This window comes from Haemorhous mexicanus, chromosome 9 (assembly GCF_027477595.1).
Source record: "Haemorhous mexicanus isolate bHaeMex1 chromosome 9, bHaeMex1.pri, whole genome shotgun sequence".
Lineage (NCBI taxonomy): Eukaryota > Metazoa > Chordata > Aves > Passeriformes > Fringillidae > Haemorhous > Haemorhous mexicanus.
This window is the reverse complement of record NC_082349.1, coordinates 29784144-29800725: the sequence shown is the minus strand read 5'-3', so window position 1 is coordinate 29800725 and position 16582 is coordinate 29784144. Positions and strand designations below refer to the sequence as shown.

General features: G+C 53.6%; 1 protein-coding gene across 1 annotated transcript in view; it reads left to right on the top strand.

Annotated features, from left to right (window-relative positions):
- CACNA1E (calcium voltage-gated channel subunit alpha1 E) overlaps positions 1-16582 on the top strand; it is a 124919-nt gene that overhangs the window by 61678 nt on the left and 46659 nt on the right. Inside the window, exons 8-16 of the mRNA XM_059854744.1 lie at positions 1228-1331; positions 12126-12241; positions 13193-13246; positions 13584-13709; positions 13961-14170; positions 15429-15541; positions 15783-15895; positions 16016-16147; positions 16424-16496. Coding sequence (XP_059710727.1) covers positions 1228-1331; positions 12126-12241; positions 13193-13246; positions 13584-13709; positions 13961-14170; positions 15429-15541; positions 15783-15895; positions 16016-16147; positions 16424-16496 — 1041 coding nt within the window. The remainder of the gene's footprint in view (positions 1-1227; positions 1332-12125; positions 12242-13192; positions 13247-13583; positions 13710-13960; positions 14171-15428; positions 15542-15782; positions 15896-16015; positions 16148-16423; positions 16497-16582) is intronic.

The following is a 16582-nucleotide window of genomic DNA, read 5'->3' as shown; positions in this document are numbered from 1 at the left end:
TTGAGAGGATATGTGTGGTTTCCCTAGTGCCAAAGGGGGAGAGCAGGGAGTGCTTCCAGGTGCTTTCAGAGCCCTTACGGCTGCTGCGTGCCTTGTCACTGAGATCACTGCCCACATCCCCTGTCCCAGCGCTGTGGTCAATGCCTGTGCTGGGCTCTGCTGGTGTCACCCTCCCTGCCTTGGGTGCCAGGGTGATGGGGACAGCCAGCTGAAGTTCCCACTGGAGGAAGGCTCCAGCACTCACTTTCTTTGCTCCTCAGAGCCGCGCTTCTCCCGCCGCAGAGCCTTCCTCAGCTCCTGCACTGGCCGACCAGGAGATGTGGTGCCAATGACTCAGATGAAGATGAGGGCTTAATTAGCACAGGGAGAGGGGGGAAGAGAGAGAAAAGAGAAAGAGTCTTTCATTGCAAGAAGATTGATACCACCTCCCCCAGACAGTCACGTTCTGCCGCATCACCCTCAGCCCGGCGTCATGCGCACCGTGCCTGACACCAGAGGACAAATGGGGCCTGGGAGGGACGGAGGGGCACTGCTTTATTAAAACCTCTGGTGAATTAATGTCTGGAGGGGTTGAGCAGGGCTCATTGGGAGCCTTTGCAGCTGTCGGGCTGTGCCCTGCGCTCAGAGCTCTCGTCTGGTCTCAGCTCCGTGGCTTTGGGGGATGTGCCTGCGGTGGGAGGGTGTCTGCAAGGTGTTAGTGATGATGCCAAATGCCTGTTTGGAGGTTTCCCACCATGCATGAAGGGACAAACACTGGCTGCCTCTTCTCTAGATGCCACCTTAAGGCACCCTATAAATGTGTGCTCGGCAGGTCCTGCTGCCATGGGGCTGCTTTGCCCCATCCTGGTGGATGTGCATGGGAGCCCTGAACCAGAATGCTGGGGAAAACGTGCTCAGGGTGACCCCTCACCTTGGGCTGCAGGACCCTGCACCTACAGCTATACCCATCTCTTACAGTCTCTGCAGGGATGGTTGGAGGGGGTAGAGGAGAGCAGTCCTGCCTGATGAGGGCTGGAGACTGGAGAGTATGGCTGGGGCAGGGTGCTGAGGGGTGCCAGGGCTCTTGTGGTGGGGATGGGTGCCCACCAAGGCTTGGCAGGCATGGCCAGGTCACCCTGAGGAGCCTGGTGTGGTCAGCCTGGAGCACTGAAGTTAACACACCATCCCTTTGCCCCGTGGCTGGTGTTGGAGGTGATGTCACACGTGTTTTTTTTCTTTCTCCTCCAGACCAATGATGCCTTAGGAGCCACCTGGAACTGGCTGTACTTCATCCCCCTCATCATCATTGGATCCTTCTTTGTCCTCAACCTTGTCCTGGGAGTGCTGTCAGGGTAAGCAGTGACCATTCCCTTCAAGCTGTGCTTGTCACACATTTCTGGCACCTCAGGCTGGTCCCTGTGTCCCTCCATCCCCTCCATACCTGCCTGCCCCACAGCAGGGGATTGCTCCCTGGCTGTGCTTGGGTCTTCCTCAGCCTGGGAGTTGGGAAAGGGACAGCCTTGAAGATATTTATTACTGCTGGCATTTCACCTTGCTGAAGATCTTCTGCTTTTGGCTCCTTGTGAGAAATGGTGACTGGGGATCTTCTGGCTGCAAGGCGGGAGAGACATGGCGGGGTCTGTGAAAATGTGTTTGAGTGCAGGCTGTTGGTGGTGGGGTGTGTGTGGGTTGGGATGGGTTTGGGGGGTGATACAGAGCACCTCTGTGCTGTGACCAGGAGGATGTGCCCTGCACTGGGGGGGTGCAAGCTGGGGAGGACAGGGGTGCTTAGGGTGCACGTGGATAAGCCCAGAAGATAAGGATATAAGGATATAAGATAAGGAAGCAGGGACAAAGCAACTGTCCCTGTCCTGTACTTCCCAAGGGAAAGGCAGTTTTAATCCAAACCATTAAGCTGGGTTTGGAGACAAAAACTCTTCTTGTCTCCATGACAATGAGCTGTGGTTGCACCAGCACATCCTCAGCTGCTGGCAGGGGCTGGTGAACGGTGAGAGCGTGCCCTCTCCTGCTCTGGGGGAAGATGGGGGCTCCTCTGTTCTGACTGAAGCAGGTCATTTTTTAGCTAATTATGCATCATAGCAAAATGCAAAAGTCGTTGTAGCACTGGTTTGGCCAGATGGGAAGCCCTCAGGTGCAAGGGACAGGGTGGAGAATGGCTTTGGTGGTCTCTGTCCCTTTCCTGAGTGTCCCTGGAAGTCCAGGTGTGATGGTGGTGGTTTCAGGAGTGGTAGGTTGGGGTCTGTTATTGGGCTGAATTTTCCCAGCTCTCATTCTGGGGTCTGACTGGCTCCAGGGGCTCTGGGGACAGGCTGCAGGAAGGGCCTCACTTTGCCCTGCAGAGAGGGAATTCTTATGGGTGATGAAGAAATCCAAGCAGCCTTGGGTGGAATTTCTACTTCTTATGCCACATCCAGCTTGGGCATTTGGGCAAAGTCCAGCTGGGTCTCGATGTCAAGCAGGAGCTTTCCTACAAAAACCTGCAGAAGGAAAGTTAGGAAGATGGGAACAACGTTATTGCAACGTTAAACTGTGTCAGTGCAGTGTGTTGTGTGGACCACCGAGGCTTTTGGTGCTGGGGTGATGCTGAAAGCAGCTTGGGGACACTAAGCAGACACTGGCCAGAGGATCACAGAGGGGCTGGTGGGATGCCTGGCCGTGCCCTGGCCACCTTGGTGCTTCCCTGCACCAGGGCTGCCCGAGGCAGCCGTTCCCATGCACTTGTCTAGGACTCTTCCCAGGCACCGGCTGGCATCTCCACTGTTTGTTTATTGCTAGTAGGGTTTGTACTGGGGAAAGATGCAAGTGGGTGGGTGGCCTAATTGGCAACAGAGAGGCTCTTGTGGCGTGGCAGATAGCCAGGGTAAAGCAGGACTGCTCAGCTCCCCGCAGGGCTGAGGGAGGTGAGCTCAGGTGGCCAGCTGGGCTCTGCCACTCCATGGCAAGGCCACTGTGGTTGTCCCCCTGCCTGGGCACATCCTCTGTGGCTCAGTGGATGCAGCACTTTGGCTGGGTGAATCATCCCAAGGTGCTGCTGGAGCCGTGGAGGAGTAGGACCTAAGGGCAGGAGAAGGTGCTTGTGCACACACAAGTGCTGTGTGTCCTTGAGTGCAGCAGGAAGGGCCTCGCTCCTTGCTCTGTTTGCTGAGCTCTTCTTGTTTTTAGCACTCACCACAATCCTCTTGTGCTGGAAGAGAGTACTTGGCTCTGCTGGGGGATGGGAGGTGTGACCTTTCCATTGCCCAGTTCTCAGCTGGATGAACAGGCAGGGCTTGGCCACACACCCCCACTTGTGGCTGTGCTGAACTGAGAAGACCTGGTCACTTTGGGAATGAGCTCCACAGAAACACCTCTCCCGAAGGAATTCTTCCCCTGGCAGTTACACCAGTGCTTTTGGGGAAGCCAGGCTGAAATCATGGCCACTGGGAGCCTCCTTGCAGAGAGCTGGCCCCACGTAGCTTGCAAACAGCACCATCTGCATCACTGGATAACAAGGTCCACTCGGGATTTCCAGCATTCTCCTCAAGGCTCTCCTCAGGAGCTGCTGCTGAGCTGCCTCTGCCCTCGCCTGGTCTCGGCAGAGGCTCCCTCTGGGGAAACAGCCCAACAGCCGGGGTGGGCCCCCAACGAGAAGAGGCTGCAGGAGGACATTTGTGTGTTTCACTTGCCACCAGCAGAAGTTTGCCGGAGCCCAGATTTAGCAGCCTCCTGGTTGCGATGAGCATCTCTCCCAACAGTCAGTTCCCCAACTGTTAAGCTGAGGCATGACCTCTGTGATGTAAACAGCCTGGATCCATCTGCTCCTTAAGCACAAAGTATGTGGGAGAGGAAAAGAAATGATTTTCATCATAGGCAGGCTCCTCAGTTTTTCTCCCTAAATACGAACAGGCACGCACGCACTGGAGTCGCATGCAGACTCTGTTAAGGGGAGATGGAGCTCCTCCAGGCAGGGTCTTGGAGAGCCAGTTCTGCTGTGGCTTTGGCATTTATTACCGTGTCTATTGACTTCCCCCCTCTATGGGTGCAATTACGGATCAATTAATTCTGACTGAAAGCAGGAAAAGATAAAAAAATTGGCCCCGTTCCTCTTTGGGAGCAGGTACGGAGCCCAAGGAGATGTGACTGCTCAGCTTTTAAAGCTACACGAGCTGCTGAGATAATCCTGGCAGAGGAGAGTCAGTGGGAGCCAGTGAGGATGGAACATCCACTGAAATGCCATTTTCTACCTGAGGCTGCCTTGAGGCCTGAGGATTTGCATGTGCTGGAGATTTGCAAAGATCTGCTCTCCCTTTTTTTGTGAAATTGTTGAGTTTTGGGGTTTTTTTCCCCTCAGCTGTTTCTCACAGAAAATGATTCGAACACGTGTGTTTGGGCTCTGTCTCTGGAGCAGCAGAGACCTGACAAGAGTCACAATGCCCTGTCTCTGCTGCTGGTGTCATGTGCCAGTGGCAGCAGTGCCACCCCAGGAGAGTGGCCACAGGCTGAGGACTCACACAGAGCTTCAGTACCAAACAGGCTGCATTTGGACTGTTTCCCACCTCCCTTTCCACAGCCTCTGCAGAAAAAATTTGGTTTCCAATCACCCTCCTCCATTCATTGCAGCATCATCCTTCCGCTGAGAGCTGGGAGACTCCATCCCCATACCCAGTCTTGTGCATCCAGCCCTTTCCAGGGTGTCAGAGCTGTTATAGTCACTGATCTGCAGAAACAGCAGAGTGGGTGCAGAGTGGAGGGAGATGCTGCCTGGCCTGGGAAGACCTGGGCCCTCAGGCCAGCCAAGGAGAAGACCTCTGGAAGCTAACAGCAGAGCAAGAAGTGGAGCACGATGGCAAGAAAAATGAAATCTATCTGCCTTGTACCAAACAAGAGAGTAATTTAAATCCTCCTAATTGCTTCCACTCATCCTGGTGATGTTAAGTCTTTTCTCCCTTTAAGTCTTTTCTGCCCCCCACCCCCAGCTCTTACACTAAGCCTTTGAAAGAAACGACTAATGTTATAATTAAAGGATCAAATTGGCAAGATTTCTTTGTCTTAAGATCTTTCTTTCAGGTTGGGTTAGCACTGCATTCGCAGTCTCCGGAGAGTTCTCTTCAGTTCCTTCAGGAGCCTTCTGTACCATCTTCTGAAATCTTTTCACTTCAGTTAATTTGAATTTTTTTCCCCATCCAATTTGGATGCATAACAAACGATGAATAAAATTAAGTTTTGTAGCAATTAATAATAAGGGTGTTGAGGGAACAAGTGTACATTTTCAATGGAAAGAGTGTTCTTTTTGCCAGCTCCACACAAAAACCTGGACCCCACACGGTTCAGCAGGATCTGGTGCTTTGAAGCCAAAAACATTGAGAAGAGGATTAATGTCTCAAAGATTCCTGGAAGGAGAAGTGGGGGACATGCAGGAAATACAGGAAAGCTTCTGGGGAGACCATAAATTCCCAGCAAGACATCAAGAAACAAAATTCTTTGCTGTAAGAATGGTCAGGCATTGGACCAGGCTGCCCAGGGAGGTAGTGGGATCACCATCCCTGGAGGTGTTAAAAAAACATGTGGATGTGACATTTAGGGACGTTCTCTACTGGTGAACATGGTGGATTTGAGGATCTTCAGCTTTTCCAACGTGAATGACTCTGCGATTCTGCGCCTGAGAAATACGGAGTTGGAAGTACGAAAGCCCGGAAGCATCACATTGGCCATCACATTGGCTTTTTCCTGGAATGGTTGTAGGATCTCAGGGATGAGATGTGGGATCTCTGCACTTGTGTTGTGCATGGGAACTCAGTGGCTGAGACCCCTTTTGAAGGGAGGAGTGGGTGGGCAGTGATGCCCCTCCCAGGCCCCCCAGCACCACCATGAGCGACGTCCACGCTCGTCACTTGGTTGTGGGGAAGCTCCTTGTCATCACCATGGTCTTTGAGCACAGGCCAGGCAGAGGAGTCTTGGGGGACCTTCATCTCTATTCAGCAGGCAGGTGGGCATCCATATTCATGTCTCTCTGCCGTGCTCTGCTGGGCTACCCTTCTGCCAAGGGCTCCAAGCCCCGTGCAAACAAGCTGCCTGACAAGAGGCGTGTGTGGCTGCTGTGCTGGATCCTCTGCTGTTAGAGGGAATAATGACTCCTCTTGCAGCCAGCTGGGTGAGAAGGGAAAAAAAAAAAAAAAATCCACAACAAAAAGATGACTCGCTGACTTTCCCCTTTGATTTCTCCTGGCAAATTATTTGCCAGCATGTCTCCTCTGCTTCAGAATTGCTCTTATTCCTGCCTCCTTGCAAATCTGCTCCAGTGACTGCCTGTGGTCTGCGGGCTGTGGGTGAAAAGGCTCTGTTTTGATCCTCTCAACAAGGCACTCAGCAGATAGTGCTTGCTTACAGGTTGCTTTTGGAGTTGTTTGTTCCAGATTATGGTAATTTCTGTCCTCCTGGTTGATGGCAGCAATCGCGGGGCTCCAGAGATTTGAGCTGGTGGATGGCTTTGGAGATGCCCAGTTCCTCCAGGAGCAGCTCCACCCTGGCAAGGGGGTGCTGGGCACTGCTGTTGGATGAAGAAGGTGTCGACTGGAGTGCTGGAAGCTCCTGGGCAGTTAATGTGATGAAAGGTTGAAAATTGAAGTGGGGTTTTCTTTCCATACTACATCTCACTTGCAGTAGTGACCACACACCTTTCATCTGTGGATTGCTGTCACATGCAAAAGGAGGCTATAAAGATGTTCCCTGCTTTCAGAGGGGATAAAAACTGGAGCATAGGAGGAAAAGGGAGGAGTGACATTTTCCCATCACTGCATGAGCCAGTGGGAGTGATTGTGAACAAAGCCCGGGGCTCTTGAAGCATTGAAGCTGCGCTGCTTATGCCAGCCCTGCCTGATAAGAGTGAAGCACAATCTCGAGCTCCCATCTCTGCTCCTTGCTGCTGGGGCTGCCAGACCCTCTGCCACCCTTCTGCAGCTTCTTTGCAGTGTGGGCTGAGTGTGCTATTGCTGCCTTTGGTGCAGCATTGCAGGCAGAGCTCTCTGGGCAGTGGGACAGCGATGCAAACCTCGGAGGTGTTATCCTTGGAAAAATGATGAAATTGAGAGTCTACAGCTAGGATGTTTGTGAATCTCTTCTCTGCCCTGGTTGATGCAGCCCTGAACCCTGCTGGCTTTCTTTGCTGCAGCAGCACACTGCTCACTCACACTGGACTCGTCCCTGGGACCTGCAGGTCCCTTTCCACAGAGCTGCTCCCCAGCTGGCTAGATCCCAGCCTGTGCTCCCCTCCTGGATTTTGTTTCCCAGGTCCAAGACCTTACATTTGAATCAGAGAATGGCCTGGGCTGGAAAAAACCTTGTAAAGATAATCTCATTCCACCCCTCCTGCCATGGAGAGGGACACTTTCCCTAGACCAGGTTGTTCCAAGCCCCATCCAGCCTTGAACACTTCCAGGGATTGGGCAGCACAGATTCTTTTCATAAAATTCTTGTTAGCCCACCCTTCCAGCCTGCTCAGGTCTTCCTGCAGGATTGTTCTCCCTTCTGAATTCTCCACTTCCCCACTCAGTTTGGTATCAGCACGCTTGGCCTTGGAGAAATCCACCTGGATTTCCCAAACCACAAACTTTCCTCAAGGTAGAAGGTCCCCGTCAGCATCTGCCCCTTCTTAACTGGGCCAGTGATGTAATGGGTCATCTCAGGGCTGGCATCTTCCAGCTCCTTCCCATTTTACCCTTCCATGTCACCAACAGCTTGTCAGCTTTCTCTTCCCCAGCTCGTGTGGCTGCCAGTGCTCTATAAATGTGCTCTCCTTAGCAGTGCTCCCACTGCAGCTCTGTCACACTGTGGTGACACAGAGCTCCCGCCCCAGTGCACGGGGCTGGTCAGAGCTGATGGACAGGCAGTACAGAAATGGGGTGCTGCTGTTTGCCTTTCTTTTTGTGTCCCCTCTCCTTCAAGTTCAGAGAAGACTTGCTTGAGATGGCATAGAATCACAGAAAGGTTTGGGTTAGAAGGGACCTTTAAAGGCCATCTGCTCCAACCCCCTGCAATGAGCAGGGACATCTTCAACTAGACCAGGTTGCTCAGAGCTCCATCCAGCTTGGCCTTCGACCTTCTCTGACTCTGGCACTTCAAGTGAACTTAAATCAAGCAATTACCCTCAGTGAAAAACTTGTGGTCTCCTCCAAAGCAGGCACGTAACCCCTGCAGAGATTTTGGTGCCTTTTGGACACCCTGCTGCTGCCTCTGCCGTGGGTTCAGTGCAATAATCCCAGTCTGCAGTGCCAGCGCTGCTGCCACCGTCTGTTTAAGCTCAGGCTCCAGGTTACAGGCTGCTCAGTCAGTTCAACACTCTCACTTCAGCTCCTGTGCACCTCTTGGGTAAATACCATCTGATCCCCCCGCCTGCAACTGCCTCAGCTGTGTTTGCCACACCGTCTGCTGGCAGTTCTGTCCCATAACCACCTCTGACACCCTCCTGGAGGCTCAGAGGCAGTTTTTCCTCAGATTGTGGTGCTCAGACCTGACGTGGAGCCACGAGCTGAGACCTGAGGAGAGCAGTAGTGTTACCTGATGTCTTACAGATGGTCTCTCTTGTTATGCATCCCATTATATTTGGGGTTTTTCCATAGCAGAGGGCTGCTGCCTCACCCTCAGTGTGTAATCCAGTATTTCTCCAATTTCCATCCTGTCCTTTCTGCTGCCTCAAGCTGTTTTAAGGCTGATTTGATAACTGGTTTGCTGGAATCATCTTTATAATAGAGGCAAGAGGTGATGAATTGATGGGTTTGAAGATAGATGGTTTGTTGTTTCAAAGCATGGAGGTCACAACATTGGTGTGACCAGCACTATTCACCTGCTTTGAACTCAAAAATGGTCTAAAATGTAGAAAAAAATGGATTGCAGTGGCTCTGATACTCTTTCCTCTTGGTTTTGGTTCTTGGTTTTCTTGTAATTTGGGGTTTGGGGTTTTTTTTTCCCCCTGTTTTCTTGTGGTTTGTGCTTGGTTTTTTCAAGAGGGAACCCATTTTCAAGCTGGATGCTTCACGAGTGTTTCTCCCCTTGAAACCAGACCTGGGCTTGCCAGTCCTTAGAGCAGATAACGCTGGGCTGAAACCATCTCTTTCCTGCTGTGAGGGTGGCTGGGGGTCCTGGAGAGGAATGTGGCTGAGCATGGTGGTGTGCCCAAGGGTCTCCTGCCAGGAGCAGAGATGCTCTCAGGCCACGTGAGGGAAATGCCAATGCTGTGGAGGAGAATTTGCAGGCAGAGGAGGAGCAAAGCATCTGTGCTCCCATTGCCCCAACAGGCTGAGCACGGGCTGTGGGGGAATGGTGCCCTTGGGAGCAGGAGGACAGATGGCACATTGGTCCCCACACCCCTCCAGGGCCTTCAGCAATCGCCTCCAGAGCTCTCTGAGGGCCTTTGGCTTCACCAGGCTGGGCAGAGAGGGGCTGCAGTAACACAAGGTTGGCATCACGGATCTTGGCTGCCAGGGGTGGATGTTTTTGAGCTGGAGCTGTTAGGATTTGGGGCCAGAAGAACCAGGGGGACAAGCAGAGGTGTTGCTGGTGGAGACTGTGCAATCTGCTGGGGTGCTCTGAGCCCCCTTGCAGAGACCCCACGGGGCAGCATCGCCCTGGGCTCTTTGCAGGGCAGAATTTGGCCATCCCTGGTGATGTAACCCCAAGAGAGCAGGAGCAGAGCCCTTCAATGGGAGACAGCACCCGCTCTCTGGGCAATGCCAGGCTGCCCTGCCTGTGACTTGGAGCCTTCCCAAGCATTGTCAGTCACCATGGCTGGCCCTGTTCTCACTCACACACAGCATTATCTCTACCCATTTGCTGCTGCAAATTGGCTCTGAGCAATCCTTGATCTGTCAGCATCGCCTACCCACTCTCAGATGTCACCAGCCCCCGCTGCTGCCCTGCTCGGGAACGTGTCTCTCTGAAATGTAATAATTCATTAAGTTGAGATTAACTTTTTTAATTCCCCACCCCTCCCCTTTCTGCCACCCTTTCCTCCTTCTAATGGACAAAAGCAATTAAGCTCCATTAGGGATCAAGTGAGTGGGAAGTGGCTCCCTCAGAGACCCTGTCCCTGAGCGTGTGTGGCACCAGCCTCCTGTAAATTAGTGCTCCATGAGCAAAAGGGCTGCCTCAGGAAAAGGGGGAAAGTGTTGCTTGTTGAGCACCTTTTCCCAATGCCTCCATTCCCCTCTGCTGGAAGAGGTGGCTTGAGGCTCAGCTGGTCCTTCTGGGTGGCTTCCACGGGGGGTACATGATGGTTTCTTTTGCCATGCAGCAAAAGGAGCTGGAGGACAGAGGGATGGGCAAGCAGGATGCAGCAGAGAGTGGCCAGGTTCCCAGCTGATACACATCAGGAGGAGCTTCCCAAGTGCTCCCACAAGCTGAGAGAGCTGGGGTTGTTCAGTCTGGAGCGGAGAAGGTTCTGGGGAGACCTTAGAGCCCCTTCCAGGGCCTAAAGAGGCTTCAGGAGAGCTGGAGAGGGACTTTGGACAAGGCCTTGTAGTTATAAGACAAGGGGGAATGGCTACCCACTGACAGAGAGCAGGGTTGGATTAGATACTGGGGACAAATTCTTGCCTGTGAGGGCGGTGGGGCCCTGGCACAGGGTGCCCAGAGTAGTTGTGGCTTCCCCATCCTTGGAATGTTCAAGGCCGGGTTGGATGGGACTCTCAGCAACCTGAGGTAGTGGAAGGTGTCCCTGTCCATGGCAAGGAATGAGATGGTCTTTAAGGTGTCTTCCAACCCAAACCACTCTAGGACTTGGTATCTGTGGGGTCTGGGAAAAGTGCTGCCACGGCTGCCGTGGAATTATGGCCCGTGGGGCAGAGCTGGGAGGACCAGAGGACAGGAAACTTCCCCTCCAACTCTGACTCCAAACAGCATATCCTCATTCCTTGACATCCCAAATTTCCAGACAAGGGGTGGTGAGGGGTGGTTGCACAGCCAAAATGCTCCTGCCTTTCCTCCAGCTAGAGCAAGGAGGTGCTTTGACATGGCATGCCCAAAGCTGCGAGTGCATTTCACTGTTGGCTGGGGAGGTCTTTCCTTCTCCCCCATCTCCTCCCACCCTCCTTCCCTTCACTTAGGCTGCTTTTCTCTCCCTTGCCTTTTGTTTCCCCGCCCCGCTTCCCTGCCCCAGGAAGAAAGTCTCATTTCAGTCTGAAAGGCAGTGCTGGAGGGGGAGTCATTTGACACTTAATGCCAGAGCGGCAGGAAACTTCGCCTTCCTGGGGTGGAATGAAAAGCGCTTGAATTGTCTGGGGATCTTAAACAAGAGATGCAGGGAACATTCCTGGCTTTCCACACAAACACACTCACACACACACACACACACTCACACACACACACACATGCAAAAGCCCACACAGCATCAGGGTGTAATAGCTCAGCTGGGGTAATGCACTTGAAGGCTCTCTGCAGCAGACAGACCAGCTCTTTCCGTTCTTTGGAATAGTTTTAATTTTTCTGAGGCCTGAGATTGCTGCTGGTCTCTGGGGAGAGACATGTTCCTCTCACAGAGAGAACAGTGCCATTTGCTCTTTGTAATCACGCTTCCCTTGGAGCATCCAGGGACTGGGAAGGGGCTGAGGGCGTGGGATGGAGTTCTGTAGATGCAGGGAGACTCTGTGCTGGTCCTCACACCTGGACAGCTCTTGTGAGACCCTGACATCCAGAGGACAGCCATGCCTCAAGTCCTGGGAAAATACTCCAAAGAGAGGCTGGAAAAGAAAGGGATTCAGAGGAGGAGGTGAAGGCAAGGGACAGGACCTTCCCTCCTCCATCCCCTCCGTGCCTCCTCACAGTGCCCAGTTTTTATTCTCTGAAGGGACAGACAGAAGCTGAGCTGGCTCTGGAGTTGGGTGGCACCGGGATCATCCCCCCTGAGTGGCAGCAGCTCCCAGCTGGAGCATGCAGGACTGAGCAACCGAGCAGGGTGTTTGCTCACATCCATCCAGTGCTGCTTTTCTCCTCCCTGATCATTCACCCATCCTCTGGCCACGCTTTGGCCGGGGATACCCGTGCCCGTCCCCAGCAACCGCCTTGGTCCCTGCTTTCTGTGCCGTGGTTCCCCAGCCCCCTGGGCATCCTGCTGCTCCTCGGGCCTGCTCTCAGCCCTCCCTTCTGCCCTTCCCCAGGGAGTTTGCCAAAGAGAGAGAGCGTGTGGAGAACCGCCGAGCCTTCATGAAGCTGCGGCGGCAGCAGCAGATCGAGCGGGAGCTCAACGGCTACCGGGCGTGGATAGACAAAGCGGGTAAAGGATGGTGGCCAGGGGACATCTGGGGGGACAACACACTGCTGCTCGTGTGGGGTGGAGGGGATACAGAGGAATCCCTGAGTTCTGAAGTGTCCAAGGTGCTCACGTGGTGATGTTGAGTGCATGGGTGAGCTTGGTCCCACCAGGCTGCAGGCAAGGATGCCACCACCCTCCGGCGAGTCCTTGTGTTCTGTGGCATGAAATTGTCACATTCTGTGCACGAAGCACGCTGCATCTCCAGGGAGGCTGTGAGCAACAGGGCTGTCAGGTGTGCTCTGCCATGGTTTCCTCTCTCCTGGCGTTTGCTGGAGTCCCCTGCAGTGGTGGGCAGTGGGAAAGAAGAGCAGTCAGCAGGGAGAAGGGTTTTCCAGTTAAATCTCCTCCTGGAGCCATCTGGAGGGGATGAACTTACTGTTCTTTTCTTGGGACTCCTGGACCTGGGCTGGGGGTGGTGGAAGTTCCAGGTTTCCTCCTGACACCAGGCATGACAGCCTGTGGGTGTTGGTTCCCAAACTGCCACAGCCCATGTCCTTGCTTGCTCCTCCTAGGAATGAGGCCAGTGCATTCAGCTCTGGGAAGGGAAGATTTACACTTTCATCCAGAATTCAGACTTGTAAAAGATGGGTGTCTTCAAATGAGCACCAGACCTCAGTTTTAGCCCTGGGCTGGGCTGCTTGAGCCCCAGCCCTGCCTACAATTTTCAACTTCTTTCCTGAACTTAATGGCAGTGGAGGGAGAAGGGCTGATCATAAATAATTCTTCTTCCTGATGCGATGTTTGGTAGCTGCCACTTGTCACCCTCCAGAATTTGCTTTTGGGCCCTTAACCAATACTTGGTAAGAGTTTACAGTCTAGAGCCAGCCTCTGGGCTGGGGAAATTCTTAAGTGCCAGGCAGTGACATGTGACAGTGCCTTGTCTCCTGATGCTGAACTGTGTGTTTTGCGTAGAGGAAGTCATGCTGGCTGAAGAGAACAAAAATTCGGGGACCTCAGCCTTAGAAGGTAAGACCAGCAATGCCCTTAAAGTCTGCCTACCCTTTCTTCTGCCTGCCTAGAGCTGGAGGCTCAGATCCTCCAGCTGTGATGGGGAGGCCCCAGTGGGGTCTGCAGCCCAAGAGAGGGGTTAGGGGTGGTGGATTGGCACCGTAACTCCTGAGAGAGCATGGAGGCTGGGAGGTGTCTGATCCCACACAAGGGATCGCGCTGGGCTAGCATCACCTGGGTCTCTTCGTCCTGTTACCAGACCTGAGTACTGACCACCAGGTCCTGATCCAACGGGCTGGCTACTGGCAGAGTTGGGCCACTGAGACTCCAGCAGCTGTTCCTCTTGCCTTCCCAGTGCTCCGGCGAGCCACCATCAAGCGGAACCGCACGGATGCCATGTCGGGTGACGAGCACTGTGTCGACATCTCCTCCGTGGGCGAGCGGAGGCTGGCGCAGAGGAGACGTCTCAATCCAACCTTGGGTCAGTGCAGTCTGCAGCTTGCTTCCCCCAAACCTCTGTCAGCAGCTTGAATTCCCAGAGTCACACCTATCGCGTGGCGAGTGTCACAAACCAGACATCTCTGCTGGTTTGGCAGCAAACCTCCTGCTGCCACGTAAAATTCTCCAGATGAGCTGTGCCCCATAAGAACAACGTCCATGAGCAATGTCCTGTCTATATCACAGGACAGGCTGGAGCATCCAACTCCTTGTTCCCCTTCTTTTTTCCTTTAGGCAACCCCTCGAGTCACTCTGGCCTCAAAGGGGCCAGGGTGGACGGTGCCTCCTACTTGCGGCACAAGGAGCGGCTCCTGCGCATCTCCGTCCGCCACATGGTCAAATCCCAGGTCTTCTACTGGATCGTCCTGAGCCTGGTGGCTCTCAACACTGCCTGTGTGGCCATCGTCCATCACAACCAGCCAGCCTGGCTCACCCACTTCCTCTGTGAGTGCCTGGGCTTGGTGTAGGTGGGAGAGCGTTGCAGCACGCCCTCACTGCTTGCCTCGAGGCACACAGGGATGAGTCCTGCCACAGTCGTGCTGGTGTGGAGCTGGGTGGGAATGACCTCAGCTCCATCCACTGTTGATAACAAATGACCATGAAGAGATGTTTAATTCAGCTTTGTCCTTGGCCTCATGGCCACTGAGGGCTGTCTCAGCCTTGTGAGCAAACACGGAGGAGTTGTGCTGGCTCTGTGTCCTTCAGGTCTGATGTGTTTGTCATGAGAGAGAAACACTGCCAGTCTCAGTAGAGTTTATCCCAAAATTGGGAACACTGGTGATGGAAAGCTTGCTGGATAACCACATTTGAATGTGCACATCCATTGCTGGAAAGGTGTAAATTTGCAGGGATGGGACTGGTCATGGTAGAGCACCCTGGTTAAAATCCTTGTGCAGAGCACGGTGAGGGAATCCCAGGCTTGGAGGTTCCCAGTTATGGAGCCTCCCTGAGCCCAGCATGGGCCAGGGCACAAGGTCTGGTCTCAGAAGCACTGCAGCGTGGGCTACTGCAGAGCAGCATGGTCAGCCCCACATGTGTCATTCCTGAGCTGCTGCAGTGGGGACAGTGCTGCTTTCTCAGATGTGTCACTCTTCCTCACCTTGAAAATGTCCCTGTCAAGCCCCAGCTCTACCCAAATCTGCAGTAGTAGGCTCAGGCCTGCCGAGCTCCCAGCACACTGCAGCGTGGTGTGGCAGCTGGTCGTGGTGAGAGGCATCTTCTGGGAAAGGTGAAAAGCCAGGCTCCTGCCTGCTAAATGTTCATGAAATAGCTGGAAAGGCTTTTCACTGGCTCTTGGTTGTTTGGCTCTGTTTCCCTGGCCAAACTCCAGCCATGCAATGATTTTAATCCAGGTTGATGATATTCCCCTACAGTGTCGTGCGGTTGATGCCTTTGTAGGCTCCTCAGCCGCTGTGGTTTAATGCCAAAGAGCTGCTCTGCTCCTTGCTGGCCATGTCTGGTCCTGTCAGTCCCCTGGGACACTGGTGCCTCTTCCCTGAATGATTAACTCATGGGCCTGATGCTCTGTTACATATAGTTTAGCTCCTCACAGATCAAATTCCCTCATCCCAAACCATGAGAGTTTGGGGATGCAGTGTGGTCCTTCCCATCTCTGTGGTGTGCTGGATGCTCAGCTGATGGGTGCAAACAGCATGCTCCAAACAGCTCAGTGCCTCAAGCATGCTTGGCTTTTGTCTTCCAGACTATGCAGAGTTCCTGTTCCTTGGGCTCTTCCTTCTGGAGATGTCCTTAAAGATGTATGGGATGGGGCCACGCCTTTACTTCCATTCTTCCTTCAACTGCTTCGACTGTGGGGTGAGCGGCCCTGGGGATGCTGTGGGTGTGGGGGGGATGCTTGGCAGGGGTCTGCAATGCAAGGTACCAAGGAGGAGATCAGAATAGCCTCACAGTGGGCAGGGAGTACTTTCTGCCAGGACAGCCTGAGACACCAGGTCCTGGATGGGGCGGTGGGTGCCTCGTCTTTGGGGATGTTAAAATTCCCTGCAGCAGCCCATCCTGAGCCTGTCTTTGACTTGTGGCTGTGTCTGCTTCTCAGGTCACAGTGGGAAGCATCTTCGAAGTGGTTTGGGCTATATTCAGACCAGGAACCTCTTTTGGGATCAGTGTCCTACGAGCTCTTCGTCTCCTGAGGATATTTAAAATAACCAAGTGCGTACCCACAATCAGTGCCTGTTACTCTCCATGTCAGACTGTGGCTGCAGCCCAGATCCAGTCCCTCCTGCTCCCCAGCATCACTGGCAGTGCTCCAGCAATATCTCTGTTTTCTAGGTACTGGGCATCCCTGAGGAATTTAGTGGTCTCGCTGATGAGCTCCATGAAATCTATTATCAGTCTGCTCTTCCTCCTCTTCCTCTTCATTGTAGTCTTTGCCCTGCTGGGAATGCAGCTGTTTGGAGGCAGGTATGTCATTTCAAGGCTGAGGAACAGGAGTTTCTTGGTGTAAAAGCCAAGTGATGACACCCTCTTCAGAGGGCCAGCAAGACTGTACCTTCCCCCTCAGTCTCCTGCTCAAGGGCTGTGTGGGTTCCTCTAGCCAGGAGACCTTCTGGCACCAAATGCTCTGGAGACCTTTTCTAGCATGGGGAAGGGGCCTCCTCAACACAAGAGAACTGACAGCACAGCAGCAGTCAGGGGTTTGGTGACCTTGGTATTTCACCCACCTGGTTCCCTTTGCAGGTTTAACTTCATGGATGGGACCCCCTCGGCCAACTTTGACACCTTCCCTGCAGCCATCATGACAGTGTTTCAGGTAGGAGCTGGGCTGCCAGGAGACTCGAGCAAAGGGACTTGGCACCACCTGGTTTCTCCCCCATGGCTGGGTGGGGCTCTTTACAC